The sequence below is a fragment of the Antechinus flavipes genome, chromosome 1, assembly GCF_016432865.1.
Source record: "Antechinus flavipes isolate AdamAnt ecotype Samford, QLD, Australia chromosome 1, AdamAnt_v2, whole genome shotgun sequence".
Classification (NCBI taxonomy): domain Eukaryota; kingdom Metazoa; phylum Chordata; class Mammalia; order Dasyuromorphia; family Dasyuridae; genus Antechinus; species Antechinus flavipes.
The window spans coordinates 509,698,875-509,722,063 of record NC_067398.1 but is presented as its reverse complement, the minus strand read 5'-3'; the positions used below and the strand labels follow the sequence as shown (position 1 = coordinate 509,722,063).

At 32.9% G+C, this 23,189-nt stretch overlaps 1 protein-coding gene across 1 annotated transcript in view; it reads left to right on the top strand.

Annotated features, from left to right (window-relative positions):
- Nucleotides 1-15,878, top strand: part of PIEZO2 (piezo type mechanosensitive ion channel component 2) — a 271,682-nt gene extending 255,804 nt beyond the window's left edge. The window contains exons 43-49 of the mRNA XM_051973830.1: nt 2,164-2,352; nt 3,120-3,212; nt 4,568-4,740; nt 9,849-9,971; nt 10,944-11,023; nt 12,987-13,170; nt 14,503-15,878. Of these exons, the coding sequence (XP_051829790.1) occupies nt 2,164-2,352; nt 3,120-3,212; nt 4,568-4,740; nt 9,849-9,971; nt 10,944-11,023; nt 12,987-13,170; nt 14,503-14,755 (1,095 nt within the window). The 3' untranslated portion in view covers nt 14,756-15,878. The remainder of the gene's footprint in view (nt 1-2,163; nt 2,353-3,119; nt 3,213-4,567; nt 4,741-9,848; nt 9,972-10,943; nt 11,024-12,986; nt 13,171-14,502) is intronic.
- The last annotated feature ends 7,311 nt before the right edge of the window (nt 15,879-23,189 follow it).

Below are 23,189 nucleotides of genomic sequence, written 5' to 3'. Positions count from 1 at the left end.
TCACTCTATATTTCAGCAAAATTGAATTACTACCTTGAATTAGCTCATTCAACAAACACTGTAAATACCCACTAGTTTCAAGTAGAATCTTTGTTAGACACTGGGGATATAAAAATGTATACAACACAGATATTCTCAAGGAGTTTATATTTTAACTGGAGAAAAAAAGACAATATCTTTCTAGCAATGTTTGTGCACAAAACTCTAAAAATAATGAAATAATTTTTATTTTTTTAATTTATAAAATACATTTATGTAAGACAGTATAAGAAAAAAGATGATTGCAATGAATCAGCAAATCTATTGTATACAACTTGATATTTCTTTTAATTATATATATGTATATATATATATATTAAAGTTATACACATTTCTTTTTTTTTCTTCACTCCTCCATGCTAAAGGTAATTATTCTGTACATAACAATAATATTCTTTTTACATGACTTTAAGCAAATAATTCATTTTGATTATTATAAATATCCAAATGATTTATAAAGAAATATGAAGAAAGACATGTCTGCATCCACTAAGTTGAATCTCTAAGTAATGAATTTATAGACAGAGATGGGAGCAATCTATTCTAGCTAGGGGAAGTGCCATGAATAAGGGTACAAAGACAGGAACAGAAATAGTGAAAGATAAAGAGTAGTCCAATACATAAGAGTGAGTAGGAAGTATGAGATAAGGATGAATGAATAGATAGACTGAGTATGTACATAAAGGTTATATATGGAACTGCTCATTGGATATCATTAGTCTATTAGGAAAATTCTTTAAAAACTTTAACACAATGGAGAGATACCAACTATTATCATTTTGTTCCATTAGGACAAATGAATGGTGTATAGTATTAGAGTCAGAAAGACCTAAATTCAAATTCTTCCTCAGAGCTCTCCTAAATGTAGACTAGAGCCTAGATCCTAGGCAATCAGTCTTTGTTTTCCCATTTGTCCTTTAAGTCCATTCACTTGCCAGTCTTGACATCTTTTTCTTAATGTCATGGCCCTCAAGAACAAAAGGAAAACAACAACAACCTTCCCATCTGTAAAAGAATGATAATACTAGCACCAATCTACCAGGGTTTCTGTAAGAATAAAAGGACATAGCATTAATAACTAACTATAATGCTACTACTGTTTGTAATTGTTTTTGTTGCTGGGTTTTTCAGTCATGTATGATTCTTCATAACCCCATGGACCATACAATCCATGAGGTTCTCTTGGCAAAGATACAGGACTGGTTTTCCATATCCTTCTCCAGTGGATAAGGCAAACACATTAAGTGACTTGCACAGAATCACACAGATAGTAAATATCTTAGGTCAGATTTGAACAATGATCTTCTTGACTTCCAGTTCAGCATTCTACCTTCATCTGGTTGCCACTGCTGTCACTGCTGCTGCTGCTGCTGCTGCTGCTGCTATTGCTACTACTTGTACTAGTACTAGTACTACTACTATTATTACTAGTCCTATTGCTGCTGCTGCTGCTGCTACTACTACTATTACTACTACTACTACTATTACTACCACCACCACCTAGTAGTAATAGTTATAGTCGTAGTTATTATCATCATTGGTATCATCATCATTATTCTTTTTAACTTCAGGGTTGATTAGGCTCAAATAACTGGAAAATCTTTTCTCCTACTGATTGCCTACCAGAATCATGGTTCAGTTATCTTAAAGCATAAGATTCTGGACAAAGGCCCTCATTCACCATACTCTTGGGCTTTATGAACAGATAGCTTAATTTAATAAAGAACTACATTTGCATTCATGTTAAACAGCATGGATATCTTGTACTTTCATTTTGCTCTATGAAAAGAAATAGAATTGATGCTTGTAAATCCATAGTTTAAAAATTAAAAATATGTATGCGAGGAGGGAATAAAGGAGAACATTTCTGGATATTCATCTACCTGAGGTAGAGTTATCTGTCCTGCCATAAGAAGCTTCACATACCAGAAAGTTTTGCACATTCTACCTCTCTATGGACCCATTATTATCAAACAAAAACATATAAAATAGTTTTTGCCAGCAGCATTAGAATTTGGGGATCTGTTTTAAAGAGCAGTGCTAATTCCAACATGATTATGTTTTACAAGCGTTGCTTGTCACAACTGGTGGAACATTTACCTTGTTAATCTGTTTTTCTTACAGAGATACCCCCAGCCTCGAGGACAGAAGAAAAAAAAGGTTGTAAAGTATGGCATGGGAGGCATGATCATTGTCCTACTGATTTGTATTGTCTGGTTCCCCCTCCTTTTCATGTCTCTGATCAAGTCAGTTGCTGGGGTCATCAATCAGCCCCTCGATGTTTCTGTCAAGATAACTCTAGGAGGGTATCAGGTAACTGTCCAGTTTAAGAGTAATAACAACTTTATCCTGAACTTCTGTTTCATATTGTTCTTCTTAATTTTACCCTGGGGTATTGGGTCTAATTCATTCTTTACCCAAGAACTAAGTCAAGGACTGTGAGGTGTTTATTTCATACCTCTGTTATCATATTTAACTTTGGCTTGTCACTACAGCTGCATCCCAGTGAGCATGAACATTATTTGAATATTCACTGCATATTTCCAGTAAATAAGAAATATACAAAACAAATTTAAATACATTTTATTACTTCTGTGGATTCATTGTGCATGTTTATTGAGATTAAATATACTTCATGCAAAATGAGCTGAGAAGAGTTGGATAGAATTCAGACTGTACTGGGATGAGAAGGAAAGAGGAAAAGAATAAGCGTTTAACATCTACTATGTATTAGACATTATACTAAGTACTTTCAATTATTATTCCTTATAATCTTCACAACAGCCCTTAGAAACAGGGTGTTATTATAATCTCCATTTTACAGATGATGAAACTGAGGCAGAGAGAGCGTAAGTAACTTATACAGGGTCACTCAGCTAATAAGTACCCATGGCCAGATTTGTGACTCCAAAGAGTTTGAGACCCATGAGAGTAAAGAAATCCCTTTTAAAAATACCTGAAATGTTTAATCAAATGAATAGTCCCAGAGATGTCAGGAAACTTGATTGCTTTTCTTTTCATATTACCAGAATATAGAGTAAGTAGAAGCTAACAACTTCATATCCTTTTCTGTCTTCTAGCCTATTTTCACAATGAGTGCTCAACAGAGCCAATTGAAACTTATGGAGCCAGCTTTGTTTAGATCATTTCTAAAGAATTATTCAACAAATACTGTAAGTAAATGCATATATATATATATATATATATATATATATATATATATACATATATATATATATATAAATTTTCCATTAAAAATTCCAATATCTAAGTGACCTTAAAGGGAATTAATATTTTTCAATGTTATCAAAGACTTGAGGTGGAAATGCTAAGGGGACAGAACAGGGATAAAATAGGAGGTTTTGATGAGCAGTCTTATAGAATTAGATGTCAAACCTATGTTATGGATAATGATCCAAGTTTATACTGTTTAAATCGCCAAATATTTATTGCTTGTGCCTCCTATGTGTCAGGTACCATGTTAAGTGCTAAAGATACAGATTCAAATTTGAGACAGTTTCCTGCCCTCAAAGAATTTACATTCACAGGAGGGCAATGGAACAAAATGGTAAAAGAACAGTGTTCTAAAAGGCAATTGTATTTGCTAACTGGACAATACCATGAGGTAGTTAGTGACATAAAGAACTGCTATGAGCTATAAGAAAGCTCATGGTCAAAAAAGTGAAGAAACACTCTAGATAAGCTCTGTTTTCTGAGCTAGCCTAATGGACAAGGTGATATGGGCTGGGATTCAGATTCCAGTGAATATAAAAATTGACTACCCAAGAATGATTCACAATTGCAAAGTGAAACAAGGTCTATTTTAATGATGACAGGAATCTGGGGAAATTAACTATTCCTCCAATGAGTATATTTGGTTTGGGCTTTGATTAATGACAACTACATCAGTACCCAGTTTCCCAATTATAGAGTATATGGCAGGCCTCCTCAGTCTTTAGCCAGAAAATTAACAAGTGGTCCTTAGTGTTACATAGTTTCTTCCATGTCTGCAGTTATGAAGATGAAATAATTGGGATAGATAACTTTTCTAAATGAACATAAAATTTTTTCCCCAACAAGGTAGGTGGGGGGTACTTTTGTGTCCTTTGAGGTCTAAACTTTGATAAAACTGGACATTTTATTTGGGGCCATTTGCTAAACAATAAAAAAAAATTGCCAATTTTATAATCTAAGGACTTTTATACTAGCTTCAAATTAAATCCTCCCTAGTTTGGCCTTATCCAAAACAATGAGAATAAAGGAGAGACAGGATTTGAGGGATATTGATTCCAGAAAAACTGAAAAAAAAAACCTTAACATATCATTAAAGAGATGTGGAGTATAGTGGGACTGGGAGTCCAAAAATAAATAGTGAATAACTGCCATATTAATGATTATGGAGTCAATCATACTGTTATACTATACATTTTCTTAAGAAACTGTCAAAATTATATTCAAAAGCATTCAGAGAAAGGTTGTTTTCCATATACTTTGGATAGTTAAATGTTCTATCTAATTTTATTTACAGAATGCTATGCAATTTCTGGAAAATTATCAAAGAGAAGACATAACAGTAGTAGAACTGGAAGGAAATTCAAATTCTTTGTGGACCATCAGCCCTCCCAGTAAGCTGAAAATGATAAAAGAACTCAAGGATTTTAATAATAGCTTCTCTCTTGTTTTTTCATGGAGTATTCAGAGGTAGTTACTACATTTCCTTTCCTAATTTCCCCCTTTTCTTTCATGGGGCAAAGATGGAGGGGGGGTGGGATATGGGAGGAGGAGGAGAAATGTGTTAACATCTGGATCATAATCCACCATCTGTCTCAGCAACTCTTACTCATTTTTTAAGATTGAAATCCATACTTTATAAGAGAGAGTCTTGCAGAGCATTAATAAGGTCTATAAACTTCATTTCTTTGTTTTATTTTGATAACTATTTCAGTGTAATTTTTTTTAATAATCCAACATGTTTTGGTTTATGCTTAAAAACATCATTATGAAAAAATTTCCACAGGCTTCACCAACTAGTCAAAGAAAACCATGATACAAAAAAAGTTTAGAACCTCTGACCTAGAATTAGAAAAACATTAGTAACAAATTTGTTATCTAGGCTTTTTGACTGTTCTTCTTTCCATTAGATATTTTTCATTGGATTCTTGAAAAGTGCCATGTCATAGAAATACTAAATATGAGTTTATGAACATGAGAAAGACAAAATATGGGAGACATCTTACAAAATGAATTAAAAGTATATTCTATTTTTCTTTCAAGTTTCAGGTTCAGTGTTTTAAGCATCTTTAATCCACAGAAAGGACTTTTTAGTTAGATAATGCAGTTTCAGCTCAGCTCTCTCCATAATTAGCAGCCCTAGAAATTCTAGGTCAATAGTCCAAGGGAGATAGGAGGGAAAAACAAATAGAAAGTGATATTAGAAATAGCTAGATATCTAAGTGACATGACTAAAGGAGAAAATGTTGACTTAAACCTTTCCACTCCTTACCTTAGTCACTGATGAGCATTTGGAAGCTTCTTGATTTAATTTTTTTTCTGTTTTGGCTAGTAGAAAGTAGATTCCCTAGAGAAGTTTGCTAGAAGCTTCAATTGTCTCAAAACAAAGAAGAAGCTGTAGTTGAGAGAAAGGAAGAGGAATGAAACTACATGAACGAAACATAACTCTCATTTTTTTCCCCTAAATGTATGAGGGGAGAGAGAATACAGTACGTATAATTGTCAAAAAAAAAATTTTGTCATAAAGTCACTAGATGATTTTCTCCACTGGAGCCATCTGGGTCCAGTAGATCAAAACTACTGGAGATAGTTCTCCATTCCCTCAGCTAGGCAAATCTGGAAAGTCAATAAACAAATTTTTAAAGAGTACATGACTTGAATATTTTAATAATGATTTAGAGTATGGAGTGATAAATACAAAAGAAAGATATGCCATTGTTGTCATAGTGTATTAAGCATTCAAGGTGAAGATGTAAGGACATAGAAAACAAAATTGGGCATCTAATCTGAGGCCCTTTCTAACTCAAAAGCAATTTCTAAAGAATTTGTTTTGGATAGGCTTCAAGCATTGTGCTAAGGACAGACAAAAATTGTTATCTGAAAAACAGCCTTTAAAAGTATAAAGGAGCTCTGCAACTAGTATGCTAAGCATTAAGCAATAAATTCTTTAGCTTTGACAATACGTAAGAGAAAGAAAATTAAAAGATGATCCTTAGTCTTGCATAGTTCCTCCCATGTCTGCAGAGACAAAGTAGTAGAAAAAAGGGAAGAGTAAAAATGTCTATAAATATTAATCTATGAAGTGAAGTCCTGGTCTAGTTGCTGAGTTACATATTTTTAGAACTGAACCAGTTCAACACTGGCATATTGTTAAACAATATTGTCAATACTGTTGTTAAAGCTAGAAGATTAAATAAATAGCAGCTAATGAGTGAGTTACTCAATTTCTCCATGTAGATACAAATAAAAGAATTAGCAGAGTTGGTTTCATCAAATACCTTACAACAATCATGATTTCATAGAATAGTTTGTCATTTTCACAATGTTCATGATAAGCATACACAAAAGACAGTCTTGAAGATAATCACAATTTAGTGTCATTATTTATTGAACAAAATGAAGAATTAGAGAAATTCTGTGAATAACTTGTTAAAATCTTCCAGTCTATATGAACATATAACTTAGTTATTATGACTTTTAGTGCAAAAACAAGCTTACTAGAAGATGACAAAGAATGTTAGAAAACATGGTTCAGAATTAGAAAACAAAAGAGGCTGGCTTATAAACTTCTTGTACCAATATAGTTTGAATATTTTCTTCAAAAATAATATTAAAAGGTGCTGAACAAAAAGAGTATTAAACAACATCATAAAAAGGAAATTGATTACTTAATGAAAGACAAGGAAAGACAAGAGGTGACTGCTTGCCAATTGAATCATTCCCATAATAGTTGTGATGATCAACTAGTTAGAACAAAGAGAAAAATCAACCAAAAACGAAAAGAAATTATGAAAATAAAAAAAAGTTGTGTTATATAATTATTATGGCTTTAGCCTGCCCTACTCAACAAAGCTATAAAGTCAAAAATGGGGATAGTATAAAGAAAAGTCATCAATATGAACTAGCATCATTGCTTCCAGAAATGTAGAGATTATAAAGCAGTCACTACAATGAGGAAGCTAAGGATACTCAGAAACACACATATTAGCAGAAACATATGGCAACTTAGGACAACATAGTTTTAGAACTTAAAGTCATATGAGAATATTATAAAGAAAGAGAGTAAAATATTATAAGCAATATCACCTTATAACATTATGAAGAATACTAGAGGGGAAATGACAGTGCAAAAAAGCTAAGCATGAAACTAAACTAATCCATCCTAAAATAATTGGCAATAGAGGAAAAGCTCCTCGAAAGAAAGAACTATTTCTCAGGTTTTCTTTGTATATCTAACATCTAACATAAGTAATAGAGAAGTTTAGAAGACACCCAGTTTTGCACAGTAGGGGAAAAATAATGAGGTTTTTTTTTTTTAACATGTTAGATTTGACTTGCCTGTGAAACATTCAGTTAGGAAAAAAAATCTAATTGGCAGCTGGTGATTTTAGAACTGAAGATTGAGAGATAAAGAATGGATACATAAATTTGCTAATTTCATCCAGAAGATAATTTAAGTCATGGAACTGATGAGATCATGATGAAATAGAGAGAAACAGAAATGAAGGAGAGAGAGAATTCCAAGACAGAATTTTGAAAAATACCTACAATCAGTGGATGTGACATGAATGATATATCAAAAAAAGAAACTAAGGAGTAGTAAATTAAGGAAAAAGAAAACCATGAAAGTCCTAAAAACCCAGAAAAGAGATACATAGATTTGAGTCATCTTCAAAGAACTAGATATGAAGTGAAAAACCACAAGATGAGATGAAGAAATAGTAGAGTATAGAATCCAGGATAGAGTGTTGGGAGATATTCATAATTAGGAGATGGAGCATACATAATGATCCTGTTAGATACCAAGAAGGAAGGGTCAGACAGAAAAGTACCAGAATGGATATGTTGCTAATCCTGAGAAAGGAGGAAATAGCCATGAAAAGGAAATAGTCAACAATGTCATAGTCTTCAGAATGAAGACTGAAAAAAACTATTAGGAAATAGCAATTAAGACATCCTTGGTAACCTTGAAGAGAGTACTTTCAGTGAAATGGAACACTAGATTGCAAGAGGTTAAGAGAGAAAGTAGGAGAGAAAGGGGGGGGGGTTGTATATGAGAAGTGTACATAGCTTTTTCTGAAGTTTACGTGTTAAAAGAAAGGTATGGGATGATAGCTTCTTATTTTATCAATCATAATTGCTCACCAGGTGATAATTACACAATACATAGCACTAGAGAGGGTGAGACTATCATATCTTTTTACTCCAACATCCCCCATTATCCCTGTCCATATGCAAGCTTAATCTTGTTAGTTATCCGTTCTTTTTCTCTTTGAAGCTGTGGCCTGGCTTTACAACTAGGAAGAAAAAAGGAAAGGGGGGCAGAATTCTTCTATAAATTATGGTGTTATTAAAATAAGAATCAGGGCTTACTTCATAACCAAATCCAGTGGCCCATACACCCTCCCCCAAACACACACACATATCTACAATGGGAGGAATAAGCAGAAGGGTAGTAGCAACATTTTTATGCGACTGAAATTTTGTGACAATTTACATGGATGGCATAGGATGATCCTTCTCATCTCATGTTACAACTGGTCAAATGGTCAGTGTATCCATGTTCCATGATCTTTGCAAACCACTCTTAATTTACCATGGCAAAAAGATGAAAGGAAATGCCCCTGCTGTGCTTTCAAACATGACACTTTCCATTTTAAAATTAGGAATTAAACCCTATTTCATTTTAAAATTGGGAATTAAACCCTATCTTATTTCTACACCTGCTTTTTAGCTTTGATTTAGGTGTGAAGCATTCAAAGTAATTAAAGTTTGGGCAAAGATCAGGAACTGATTTTCTCAGTTCCTGGTGGAGCATTCCAGTATTCACTGGAAGATCCCAAATGTTGATGGTCCCACCTTGCTCTTTCATCTTGTTTTTTGTTTGTTTGTTTGTTTGTTTTTAAGAATATATATATGTTCTCTCACAACCTTGATAATTAACTAAATAAACAGATACTAAATACCTACTGTAGATAATACACAATTCTTCTTCTGAGGAAAATGCAAGATGCCATGTCCTTGCTTTCATGACTTATAGTTGGGTGACCTGTACCTTAAAGACACCCAAGTAGCCCTCAAGCTACATCTGTTCTCTCTTATTATGGCAGCATATCCAGCCCATCTACTCTTCTAATCAGACATGTCTTTGAGTTGACCCAGAAGGAAAACAAAGGTATTTTTATTAACTAATTTTTAAAATCTACCTTATAAAAATTGTTGGATTTAAGATAATTTTTTCCTAAAAAATCCTCTATCTAACTATCCTCATTCTAACTGAACTAAAAGAAAATTTGAAGGAAGAACACAATTACGCAATATTATTTTCCTCATCTGGACACTACTCTGAATGTGTTGTGACCCACTTAAATTTTTGTTTGTTTATTTGTTTTTAATTTAGTGAAAGAGAGAAAGGTTAAAAGAGAAAGATAGCCAGGCAAATATGACAGAGTACCATGAAAATTTGATGACCTGAATAGAGATTGATAAGTATAAGTTGGTGGTGTTTTTTTTTAATTGTCTGCAAGGTTAGTTGATATTTATCCTGACTTTTAATTTGTTGTTTTTTTTTTTCATAGAAACCTCAGTCTGGGTGCAAAAGCAGAAATAGCATCAGATAAGATTTCTTTTAAACTTGAGAATGACACCAGAAAATCTATTGCAGATATGATGTCTGACAACAAAACCACAGTGACACCAGCGTAAGAACACTTTTCTTAGTAATGCATTTTTGAAAAAGATGTGTATGTATGTGAATATGTGTATATATTTATAAACATGTATATATGTATAGTTATACATGCATGCATGCAATTACATGTTTATTTATATGGACTCAACTGTGGTCAGGGAGGAAATAAAATAAAATTCATTCACAATTTCAAATCGAAGCAGACCAGATTCCTTGCCTGTTGATCTTAGGATACCATCATCTCTCTCTTGCTCGAAAAGGGTTTTTTTTTTTCCCCTCATCTATTATAAATATTTTAAGAATGGGGTCACAATGATACATTCCTTAGAAATGCTTACTAATTAAATGAAGAGCATCAATTGTAATTTTTGATTCATTTGTACAAAGCTTCTAAGTTTACATTAGAATTTAGACTGTTTCTGCAGGGAGCATGAAAGGTTTAAATGATCAAAAGGGTCAAATAGGTCAGAGGTGAGGGAAATGCTTTCAGTGCAGACCAAACCAGATTAAAATGTAATTAGAAAATATTTGACAAAACAAATATAAACACAATAAAACATAGATTAAATTATATTTTTAAACTAAGTAAAAATGTGGCCTCTAGGGAACTTTATATACAGCTTCATGACCCTTGTTCCTATTTTGTTTTACAATGATCTAGGCCACATCCCTATTGTCTTGTTAGTCAGGATCATAAGTCACCTATCCCATCCAGTACCAAAGATATAGGAAAGAATCGTATTTCTATTTGCATTTGAACTTTTAAAATTATCTTATCTACACAGCTTATTTGAATTTCTGCCTGGAATTAGTTGGCTTAGTAACACTCAGAAGCTGATGAAGCAGTTCACTTCTATAGAATCCTACTGGAATATAAATCTATTAATGATGGTTTCTATAGAGTGTGAACCACTTTCATTTTCTGGCTAGTCTCCTTTTGGTAAAATAAAAGCTAAACATGAACTCATTTTTTTTTGTATAGGACTATAAAAGGAATATATCCATATTACCTCAAAGCTCCTAGTGATGCCAATACAAAACCCATAAAGCAGCTTTTAAAAGGTAAGGATCATGTGATATTTTCACAAGTTGTAACAATATGGTACTCATTTTACAGCTTTGGCACTTAAAATGTTCTTGTTTCTCTTGCCTCTATTTCCCAGTAATTTTCATTTATCTGTCATGAGGCACAAAGCCTTTATCTTTTCCCAAAAAACTCAAAATTCAGTTTTGTCTTACCTTTTTTATCACTTCCATTCAGTCCTATCAAGTCTTACTTTGAAATATTTATTATGTTGACAATATGAAGAATACTCAAAAGAAGATATGATCGGTCAAAAGACCATATTATAAAGGAATTGTTCAAAAGAATTAGGGATATTGGAGCAAACAGGTGGAACAAGGGATAGAATCCTAGTGGTCCTAAAATCAGGAGGACGTGTTCAAAATTGGCCTCAGACATTTGCCGTGCTACTCTGGGCAAGTCACTTAAGCCCAGTTAAGAAAGGAAGGAAGAAGAAAGAGAAAGAAGAAAACAAGATGGAGGGAGAGAGAGAGAGAGAGAGAGAAAGGGATGGGGGAGAGGGAGGGAGGAGAAAGGAAAGAAGGGAGGGAAAGAGGGAAGGAAGAAGAAAGAAAGAAAAAGAGGAGAAAGGGAGAGAGAAAAGGAGGGAGAGAGGGAAGGAAGGAAAGGAGTAAGAAGCAAACAAACAAAGCAACAAAGAGAAAAGAATTGGGGATATTTACCCTGGGAAAGAGAAGCTTTGGGGTAAGGGAAAGTATGTAATAATTATCTGAATATTTTTGAAAGGTCATAATGTGAAATAGAGATTATGCTAGTTTTACTTGGCCCCAGAAAATAGAATTGAAGGATAACTGAAATGCCATCTTCTCTTATGTTATATGTTGAAATTTCACCTTTCAAGGTCAAACTCAAATACTCCTTCCTTCCTGAAGCCATCTGTGACAACATCAACTAAAAATGATCTATGCTTTCTCTCACAAAAATTCAGGATTGTCTTACTTCTCCTATCACCTTCATTCAGTTTTATCAATTCTTCCTTTGACATATTTATTACATTAACAATATGGAAGGTACAGAGAAGAAGATGATCAGATAGTGATGAGTCAAAAGATCATACTACACAGGAATAATTCTGAACATTTGTTAAGTACTATTGATAAGGACAATTAATTATAGGATTTTAATAGCACTATAGTTTTCACATCCATCTTCTCATTTCTATTCCTACTGCAACCGCTCTTGTTCAGGCCCTCATTATCTCTCATTTAGACTACTGAAAGTCTTAACTCCTCTCTGCCTGCATTTTATTCCTCTCTATTCTACGTATTATTTTGCTACCTAATCTTCCTAATGTAGTGCTCTGTTCACATCATTCTTCTACTCAAAAACCATCAGTGACTCCCTTTTCCCTACTGAATAAAATATAGATGTATGGTCTCAGCTTTCAAGGTTCTCTACAATCTAACTTTTATGTACTTTTCCAGCTTTATATCACTTTTTCCTTTATTCAGCATTTAAAGAGTATGATTTCTCTCAATTTCTTACTGATAGCGGCTCTCTATGACTTTTTTCATGCTATTTCCCTTTCATATAACAAATTGATTGGTCATCCCCTAAACTCCATCTTCTACCTTTAAGGGCTAATTCAGGTACATAATTCTTCCATGAAAACATCTCTGATCATCTGCCCATAGGAAGTAATCTCTTTTTTTTCAATTTTATCACAACATTTTTCATCATTTCTCTTCTGCATTTATCACTGTTACTTTAACTAGAGTTAGTTTTAATCCATTCTCAATCTTTAAGAATAAGATATTTATCATAAATATCTTTGCATCAACAATATCTGTCACATTAATGCCTGGTCCTTGATGATTTCTGGTGGTTGTTAGTTTTGATTTTTTTGGTAGTGAACTGAATAGGATTATTTAAAACTTACTGATCTATGCCAAATTTATGAGATTCTTATATTATCTTAATTGTATTCTTTTTCTTTTGCAGATAATAATTTTAAAGATATAACCATCATTTTGTCCCGAGACAACAACAGTATAACTGAGAACGAGTGGTGGGTTCTCAACCAGCTTGGAAACAAGTTACATAATAAAAATAATCAAGGTTTGGAGTTGGTGGTATTCAATGACAAAGTTAGCCCTCCCAGTCTTGGATTTCTTGCTGGTTATGGGTAAGAGATAATTTTACTCTTAAAAATCTAAATCTCTTCCTTCTTAATATTTAAGTTTAGATAATAGAAATATTAAATTTTCATAGTTATAAAATCATAGAGTTATGAGGGACTTCAGAGTCCAAGAAATACAACCTCCTTACTTTATAGATTAAGAGGCTGAAGCATAGAGAGATTTTACCAGTGGTCAAACACTGAGTCAGTTACATAGCCAGGAGTATAACCCAAGCCTCTCACCCTGGTCTTTCTACTAAACTACATTGTATTTAAATTTATAAAAATGTTTATGGATTTTACCTCTTCCCTTCAGCACATCTTCTAGAATATAAAGTGCAAAGCAATTATAATCAGTTTTGTCCTATAATTCATTACCTAGGTCTAACTACTACCTTAGTCTATGATGCCAATATGTACAGTATAAATTTTGAAAAATTAAGGCAGCATAAATTTGTTGTCAGCATAAATATTTGATGTATATTATATTTGTTATATGACACCATCAATATTCATATGTTCAGTCCTTTTTCAATCATGTCTGATTTTTCATGACCCTATCAGAAGTTTTGTTGGCAAGATACTAGAGTGATTTGCCATTTCCTTTTTCATTTCATTTGACAGATAAGACAAAGTTAAGTGACTTGTCCAGGATCACACAACTAATTAAGTTCTGAAGCTGGCTTTAAATTCAGGAAATTGAGTTTTCTTGATTGTAGGCCCAGTCTTCTACCCTTGGACCATTAGCTGTCAATACACATACATATATATTCAACTGGTTTAACTCATATTTCACTAATTTCTGATTTGGGAATTGAAAGTACCAAATTTGACAAATTATTTAAATAGCATGTAACTATAGCTTCTAGTTCCCCCTATGCTGTTTACAACTTTTCTACCCTTCACACTTTACTCTACTCCAATCTTCAGTCAAACCCAATTTCATGCCATAACTACTCCCATTGATTTAAAAAGAGGACCACAGTTTCCCCAGACACAAACTTCTATTTTGAAATTATTAATGAAAGCACCTACACCCAGAGTGGAAAAGTAATAAATAGACAGACAGACAAATAGATAGATAGATAGATAGATAGATAGATAGATGGATGGATGTACTCATTGTCCATACTATAAATGACATCAAGTTCTTCATAGTTTTACTGGTCTCTGTAACCTGAACTATGTTCTCTTTAAAGTATAAAATGCAATGGAGTTAGAATTTTAATCTTTTGAGATATTTTTATTTTATCTGCTATTCTCATCATTCAATAATATAATTATATGTCCATCTCCCGTTTCATTTATTTTGATCAATTTCTCTTATTCTTTTCACAGCATTATGGGACTGTATGCTTCCGTTGTCCTTGTAATTGGGAAGTTTGTTCGTGAATTCTTCAGTGGGATCTCTCACTCTATAATGTTTGAAGAGCTTCCAAATGTAGATAGAATTTTGAAATTGTGCACCGACATTTTCTTAGTAAGAGAGACAGGGGAACTGGAACTAGAGGAAGACTTATATGCCAAACTGATATTCTTGTATCGCTCACCAGAGACAATGATCAAATGGACTAGGGAAAAAGACAACTGATGCTGTGAGATACAAAATGCAAATAAAATTGACATTTAATTTTTTTAAAAGCACAAAATTCTCAGAAGAACCAAGTGTTTTATAGTTGGGCATTGGTGATCTCTCCCAGATCTCTTGGAATCCATGCCACCTTTTCGACTAAGGGATGATGGAGAAGATTGGTTTTGATGTTTTTAAATTCCACTTCTATCAAACCATGGGAACTTGATTTATAATGTTGTCAGCAGTGTCTGACACTGTGGCCAAGCAAAAGAGCCATATGAATTCCGAGAAGACCAAGAGAGAAAAGAAGAAAAAGAAAAGATGACCATGGATGGTTTAACTGGGTCTACAATGGTAACACCGTTTGGGTATACAAAATCCAGTTTTCCATCACTAACTGTGAAGAAGCTATAATGGAAAATCAGGAGACCGCCAGCACACAAGCAGTGGGGAATAGCAACTTGAGGCTGCCTCTTCGCACTATTCTGTTTTTGACTAAACAGAAATATTGATCCATTGAGACCTCAAACAGAGAACAAGCCTCATTCTAAGCAAAAAGATAACCTTAGTGATAATCTCTTACTGCCTTATTTTATTTGAAAAAAATCATATGAAGAAAATTTCCATTAAATATCAATGACTTCTCAGGAAAAACAAAAAAACAAAAACAAAAACAAGTGAAACCCATTTTGCTAAGATCCCGCTAATTGCTAACACCAATGACGTCGACTGTTTTATGAGGTTATTTGCTTCATAGTTACTGCTCCTCGTTAGACATAGACATACAATATAAAACAAGGCAACTCAATTATATAAGGAGCACTTTGACTTTATAAATCTTTAATAACTGAGGTCATAAACATCCTCCTGCCTTTTCCCCATCCTTTAACATGCTTTTCCCCCATTTTGATGATTTAAGGCAATGATTTTTCCAGTATGTGACATTTTCCTTCCAGTTTTTCAGGTATACCAAAGTGTTTACAAATTCCAACTCACATTTTTACATCCAAGACGGGTTTTTTAAGTTCATAATTATGAAAGAAGTATGTGTATGAGCTTGGGGGAAATAAAATGGCCTTTTTCTTAAATTATTATGATTGGTGATGCAACCTCTTCATTAAAGAACAATGTAGCATGAAAATCTAAGATTGAAATGTAGTTTTCATTACATGTTAACTTACAGTTTCAGTGAAGAAACATTGAGCAAACTGAGGTATGTGAAAAGGTTATTCTGGGTAGTTTGGATTTGGAAATGACACAGAAATAAAGCCCATGTTGTACAGTCATTTTAAAGATACTCATTATTTTCCCATTTTGCATGGAATAGTTGATAGGAGTATAGGGGAAGTATTCATACATGACATATACCTAGGAATGAAGAAAACCCCAATGGAGATGAAGAATCAGGTTGTTTCCTTTTCACTGCTGTATATGAATAATGTAATAGGTTACCACTTAAGCAAATATCAAGGTCCTCAATTCTAAAGAGAAAACTATTATAGTGAATATGGAGCTTTAATAGCAGAATTCAAATAATGTCCAGTGCTTCCAAATAAAAAAAATTGCACATTTGTTATTATACTGTGAAAAGTATCACACGTTCGACCCTCCACATGGCATCTTGAAATAAATTGCTTCAAACCACTGTAACAATAAAATAGAATCTGTAAATGGAATCCTCTGGAAGACATTCTGATTTCCCAAAAATGAAAAGGATCCTCAATATGTATGTTTTATATTATGAGTCTTTTGCTGTGAAAAAAATTAACCTAGAAAATTTTCAGAAGGGAGATCTCATGTCATTTAGGAAATAGTAGCATCACCAATGAATTTAAGTATCACATGGGTGTATGGGAGTAGCAACTGCTTCATGGTCTTTTATGAGCTATCTAGATTTGGTTTTAATTCATCATGACACCACACTTCTAGAATAATAGATAATAACCATACTTTTGAGGAAATGTCCATTTTTCCAAGCAAGTCTCAATTGTATTGCATAGGAACAGTCTCATAATCTAATTGAGTTCCAGATTCTTTCCCTCCTTGAGAAGGCAAACGACATGATTCAGATTAAATACCTAATGTCATACAAAACATTTTCATACTAGATATGTTGAGAACATAAACCAAAAAGAAAAGAAAAATAAAGTCAAAAAAAGATAAAAGCATATTTTCATCTGTATTTAGTCTCTATCAGTTCTTTGTCAGGAGGTAGATATTATTCTTCATCATCAGTTTGATAATTGTCTTCAAAATTATCTTGGATCATTTTATTGCTAATACTGGCTAAGTCATTCACAGGTGATCATTGTATATTATTGCCATTACTGTGTAGAATGTTTTCCTGGATCTGCTCACTTTACATTAATTCATATGAGTCTTCAGAGATTTTTTGGAAACCATCCTGTTTGTCATTTCTTATAGCACAATAGTACTTCATCACAATCATATACTATTCTCCAACTGATGGATATCCCCTCAATTTTCACTTCTTTTCCAGTACAAAAAAAGAGGTAATTTAAATATTTTACACATATAGTTCCTTTTCTTTTTCCTTTGATCTCTTTGGCATACACACCTAGCAGTGATATTACTAAATAGTCCTTTTTCTCCAGAATGCTCTCCAAAGTAAATGGATCAATTCACATTCCTACCAACAGTGCATCAGTGTCCCAATTTTTCACATCCCCTCCAATATTTGTCATTTTCCTTTTCTGTATATTATCCAATCTGATTAAGTGTGGGATGGACTCTAGTTGTTTCAATTTTTATTTCTCTACTCAATAGTAACTTAGAGTATTTTTTCAAATGACTATAGATAGCTTTCATTTCTTCTTCTAAAAACTTTCTTTTCATATTCTTTGACTTTCAATTTGGGAGTAACTCAAATTCTTAGCTATTATTGATGATGATCATGATGATGATAATAATAATAATTTATTTATCAGACTTCATCATTCTTTCAAAGGAGACAAAATTTCCAGGTCAGCTAGAATTTAAAAAAAATATCTCCAGAACAGTTTTAGGTCAATGTTTTAGAGTCTAATAAAGATGCCTTGATTTTATAGACTCCCAGGGAATTCTTCTATCATTGGTTTTCATGTGGACTTAAATGAAAGGTGATTTTCACCAGTAAAAATGATCTTTCCTAATAATAAGTCAGCATATTATATTGCCAAGATAATGTCCATATCAATGGTTTACAGCTATCTCCTCACCAGAATTCCAACTGAAGCCTATAATACATAGTAAAGACATCAGTAATAACCTCTCCAGCTGCTAGGTATCTCTGAAGGTCTTTATTTTTCTGAGGATTAATTAATTTTTTTATAGAAATAGTTCATCAGTTCTTATTTGTTTGTTTTGACAGCAATTTCCATTGTGTTATAGTATGACTGATCCTGTTTCATTGAGGGCTTAATAATCTTTGAAATATTTTATTTCCTCCCCCATTAATAGTCATTGCAATATCTCTAAAAGGCATTCAAATATAATCTTTAAGAACAAAAGAACCTGCATATAGGACCAAAAATCTAGCAATCAACTAATAAAGAGCTAACTAAATTCGAGGAAAATTCAATAGTTTTACACAGTCAAGGTCAAATATTCTGAGTCTTTCCATTAGTCCAAATCAGTGGCATTAGAAGCACCATTGTTGTCACAAAGTAAAAGCATATTATTATGATTGTTTGTCCCAAACCATTTGCACATTATAATAATTGCAATTAGAACTTGCAAATATTTGTTTATTTCCCCTCCAAATAAAACTATCTCTATGGTATAATACTTGGTCAAATGACATATAATTCTAGATATATAAATCTAGGTAAATTACTAAAAATCTATTCTTAATCATTTATTCCTTCCTAGATTTATTTCATAACACACACAGGTCAAACTGAATTCAGACCTCTCCTTCCACCACCATTTTGCTTTGTATTACTTACAAAAAAAAAATGAAATTCATTCATCCTGATATTTGGTCTCTACCTGCTATGAAAACCTTGACATTATTTATATTCTCTTTGCAATTTTATCATTCTTTCAGATTTACCTCCTGGAATGTACTGAGGTTAAACTGTAAACAAGGCTTCTGTGGTCAGCAAACAGTATTGTAAAACAGCTAAATACAGTGTAATCAAACTAAAAGCACATGCCTTTTTTTTCCTTTTTATTTTTTAGCTCTTTAAGTTTTTTGAAGATCTTTATAGCAACCTCATGGAACCAACCATCCAAATTCTGCTAAATCCATGAAACCACAAAGGAAAAATGAGACTTAGGGAGATTAAATATTTTCATATAACCCTTAAATGTTAGAGAATGCATTCAAATCCAGCTGTTCTGAGTAGACCAAAGCTTTTTCTACCACATCTTTAAGAGTTTTGTTTTTGTTTTTAAATTTGTGTTACAGGACTATAATTGTTAATATTTCTTCTTTAAAGCATTCCCACATCAGGGAAACTAAAGCTAATATTATCAAAAGACCAAAAAACCTCAGAATGTCTATAAACACTGTTTTTTAACTCTTTCTCCTATAGAAATTCAGTTTCAATTCTACATGAATTCCCCTTTCAAGAATTTTAAAGAGGGGAAAATACTAAAGGAGTGAAGAAAATCTCATCTGTAAGTATGACCAAAATAATAATTGATAATATTTATTTAACATTTTAAGCTTTATAAAGTATTTTAAGATTAAAGTTTATCGATATGTTTTGTTTTTATATTATAAATATTTATAGATTAACCCCAACTCCATGAGAGATCTTTTCTAACAAAAGAAACTAATTATTAAAATAATAATATAGTGATCTCATCTGAAAGTGCATTCCACATCTGCAGGAACATCCTCTCCTCTATATTTAAAAAAATAGCAAAAACATATTTTTCTCTTCTAACCTTTTAACCCATTGAGGAAAAAGAGAAGAGAGAAATAAATTTCTTATGATACATATGCACAAACAAAACAAATTGCCTTAAAGACCATATGTATAGGCATATAAATATATACTTATGTGTATATAAATACATGAATACATATAAATACATTTATGACAATGTAATAAATATTATATATAACATATATTCTGCAACCTAATCCCATCATTTCTTTGTCATGAGGAATGTTTCATTATCAATACTCTGGAATCATGATGGTCATTTTATTGTTCTTACAAATTTTAAATTTTGTTGTCTTTACACTATTTTTGTCATTGCATAGATTATTTTTCTGTCTCTGTTCATTCCATCCTTTATCAGTTTAAAAACTCCTCAAAATTATTCATTTTAGTGATATTGATATTATAATATAAATTTTTTTATTCTAGTTCTAATTACTCTACTCTGCATCAGTTCATATAAGTCTTTCCACAACTTATTCAGTCTTTACTCAACTGATGGGCAGCCCTTTAATTTGCAGGGATTTTTGATACCATAAAAAACTGCTATAAATATTTTCTACACATAAGTTCTTTAATTTTTTCTATATCTTTTATGTATATATAATTATATATAAAAAGATACTAAACAGTACATGCCCTTTGACCTAGAAATACTACTGCTAGGCCTATACATGGGGTATTTTACTTATATTATCTCATTTAAGACTCAAAACAACCCGGTGGTATAAAATATTATTTATTACTTATTCTTATTTTACAGATGAGGAAACTAGGGCTGAGAAAAGTTAAATGATTTATTCAAATTCAATACAACTAGCATCTGAGATGACATTTGAACTCATATTTTCCTGACTCGATAAGTTCAAGACAATAATAATAATATGCTTTAAGATTTGCAATGTACTTTGCATGTTATCTTATTTGATAACTATGAACTCCTATCCCCAATATGCCACAAAAAGATGAAACAACAGAACTTACTTTGTTCAATGTCCTTTTGATTATTAATAACAAGAAATGTATGAAACAAAAAGATGCATGCTCATTAGACATTTTTATTACTGTTAAGGAAGAAGTCCTGTGCAACATTCAAATTGAAGGATTTCCTCTAAATCATGATCACCATCATATGCTCCTATTGTTAATATGATTCTGACTACCTTAAGGCCCTAGTCATTATGCCTCTTAAGCAAAATCCACAATCACACAAAGGAGATTAACCTAAAATTCCACACAAGAAAAAAAATAGGCAGTTGAAGAAAACAGATCATTCAGATTATGACATTTAATTAGATGGCCTACCTATAGAGCTTGCCCATAAGTATGTGCATTTTGCACAGATAATACAAATAAGTTATGAACTAGGCCCAGTTTAAAACAGAAAGAAGAGAGTAGAGTAAATGTTTTTTGGGAAACTACATAATTCTTTTAATGACTCCAAGCTTTCTCTGAAACAAAAGTCCATCATTTTAACAACATTCTTGCTGTAGGCTGATAGTCATAGAACATTAGAATGTTCATAAAATTGAATCTGAGGACCACCTCAGAAGACAAAGAGGTACGTTTCTGAGAATTCTTAGCAAAAGTCATTTCTAACCACAAATCATAGAAACATAGATCAAGAAATTTGGAGGTGGAAAGATCTTAGAGACTAAGAACCACCTATTTTACAGATGAAAAAATGGAGGCATAGGGATATCAAGTGACTTGCCTACAATTACAAAGATAATGAGAGTTAAGGAACTAAAATCCTCTGATTCCAGGGTCAGTACTCTTCCTATTTTACCACTCTGCCTCATTCCATTCTAGAAGAACAAATAGATGAAAAGAACTGAAAAAAAAAAAAAAACCTCATCTGTCCAAACAGGGGAGCCATCCATGTGCTCAGTACAATACAAATTACTTCATATATCTGGCACAGGAGAGAATTGGATTCCTCCACTCTCATCACCATTGCTATTATAGAATTCCCAGGTCTCCCTGGAATGTTAAGTTATAAATCTGGGATGAAGCAGATGTGAAACTAAGTGGGACATAGGAAGAACTGATGGAAATGGTGTTTTTGCTTTTTCTTCCTAATAAACATAGCACCCTGGCGCTGATTTAGACTTCAAGGGAAAATGATATGGACCCAAGGTCTCATTCTATTTCCCCATCAAAGATATTTATGTCAAACTTTCCCATTCCAATATATCACTCCCACTCTTACCATACCTACATATTCAGAAATGTGTAGCTGGTTTCAACTTATCTGGCTATAATGGACATTCCTTACTCTATCCACATATTTTATTGCTGAAGAGTGAAGTGGGCCATGAAATGTCTAGTCTAGAAACCTCCCATAAACTTCAACTCACAACAGTTGAGCACAGACTTTATCCAGCCTGATCCTGGAAAGACAATAAGAAGCTTAGTGAATAGAACATTAGAGATGGGGTCAATAGGAATAAATATTTATATTCTGATTCAAATATTCACTAACAATCACCTAAGCAAGTTATTTAACTTCTTTGAACCTCAGTTTCCTCACCTGTAAAATGAGGATAATAATAACATTTTTCTGGGTTGTTGTAAGGATCAAATGCAATAATAAAGGTAATGCTTTGCAAATCTTATGGTCCTTTATAATTGTTTTGCTTAGCTGGATTTTTGGGATACATTTCCTAAGGTTTGACTCATAGTTATTCCCTTACTCTCACTCTTCCTAATGTCTATCATCAATCTGGGCATAGAACAAGAACTCAATAAATATCTGTAGATTGAGAAGCTGCGTTATTGAATCTTCACTTCATTTTCATACGTATTACATCAAATGTATAATTATTGGGGAAGCTAGGTGGCACAGTGGATAGAGCACCAACCATGAAGTCAGGAGGATCTGAATTCAAATCTTGTCACAGATACTTAACATTTCCTAGCTGTGTGATCCTGGGCAAGTCACTTAACCCCAATTGCCTCAGTTAAAAAAAAAAAAGTATAATTATTGAATATTTGTGTTCCCTTCTTATTAGGAAGTAAAATATGTATAGACTCCAGCAACTAGTTGAGTAATGCTTCAGACATTAGTGCTAAGTAAAGGTATATTGTGAATTAAGAAAAGAGGAAGGAAAGATGGGAGGGAGGGAGAGAAGGAGAGAAAGAAGGAAGAAGGAAGGAAGAAATGGAGGGAGAAAGGAAGCAAGGGAGGAAGGGAGGGAGGAAGAGGGAAAAGAAGGAAGGAAGAAAAGAAAGAAGGAGGAAGGGAGGGAGGGTGGGAGGAAGCAAGGAAGGAAATAAGCAAGCAAGGAAAAGAGGAAAAGACAAAAGGATGGAGGGAAAAAAGAAAGAACTTATTATAAAGAGCAGTGAGCAGTGCATAGCTGAGAGATGATTATTCCCATATGACTTTGCCAATTCAAGATTCTTTTATGGAAACAGCATGCTAGCTGGGGCCTGGGATTCATGCAAATATTACTTGGTCCTCAACTGGTTGGATAGTATTCAGAAAATAAAAAAGGGAAAAGTAATTAACAACTGTAGAAATTCAATCAGATTGAGAGATGAGCCTTTACCCA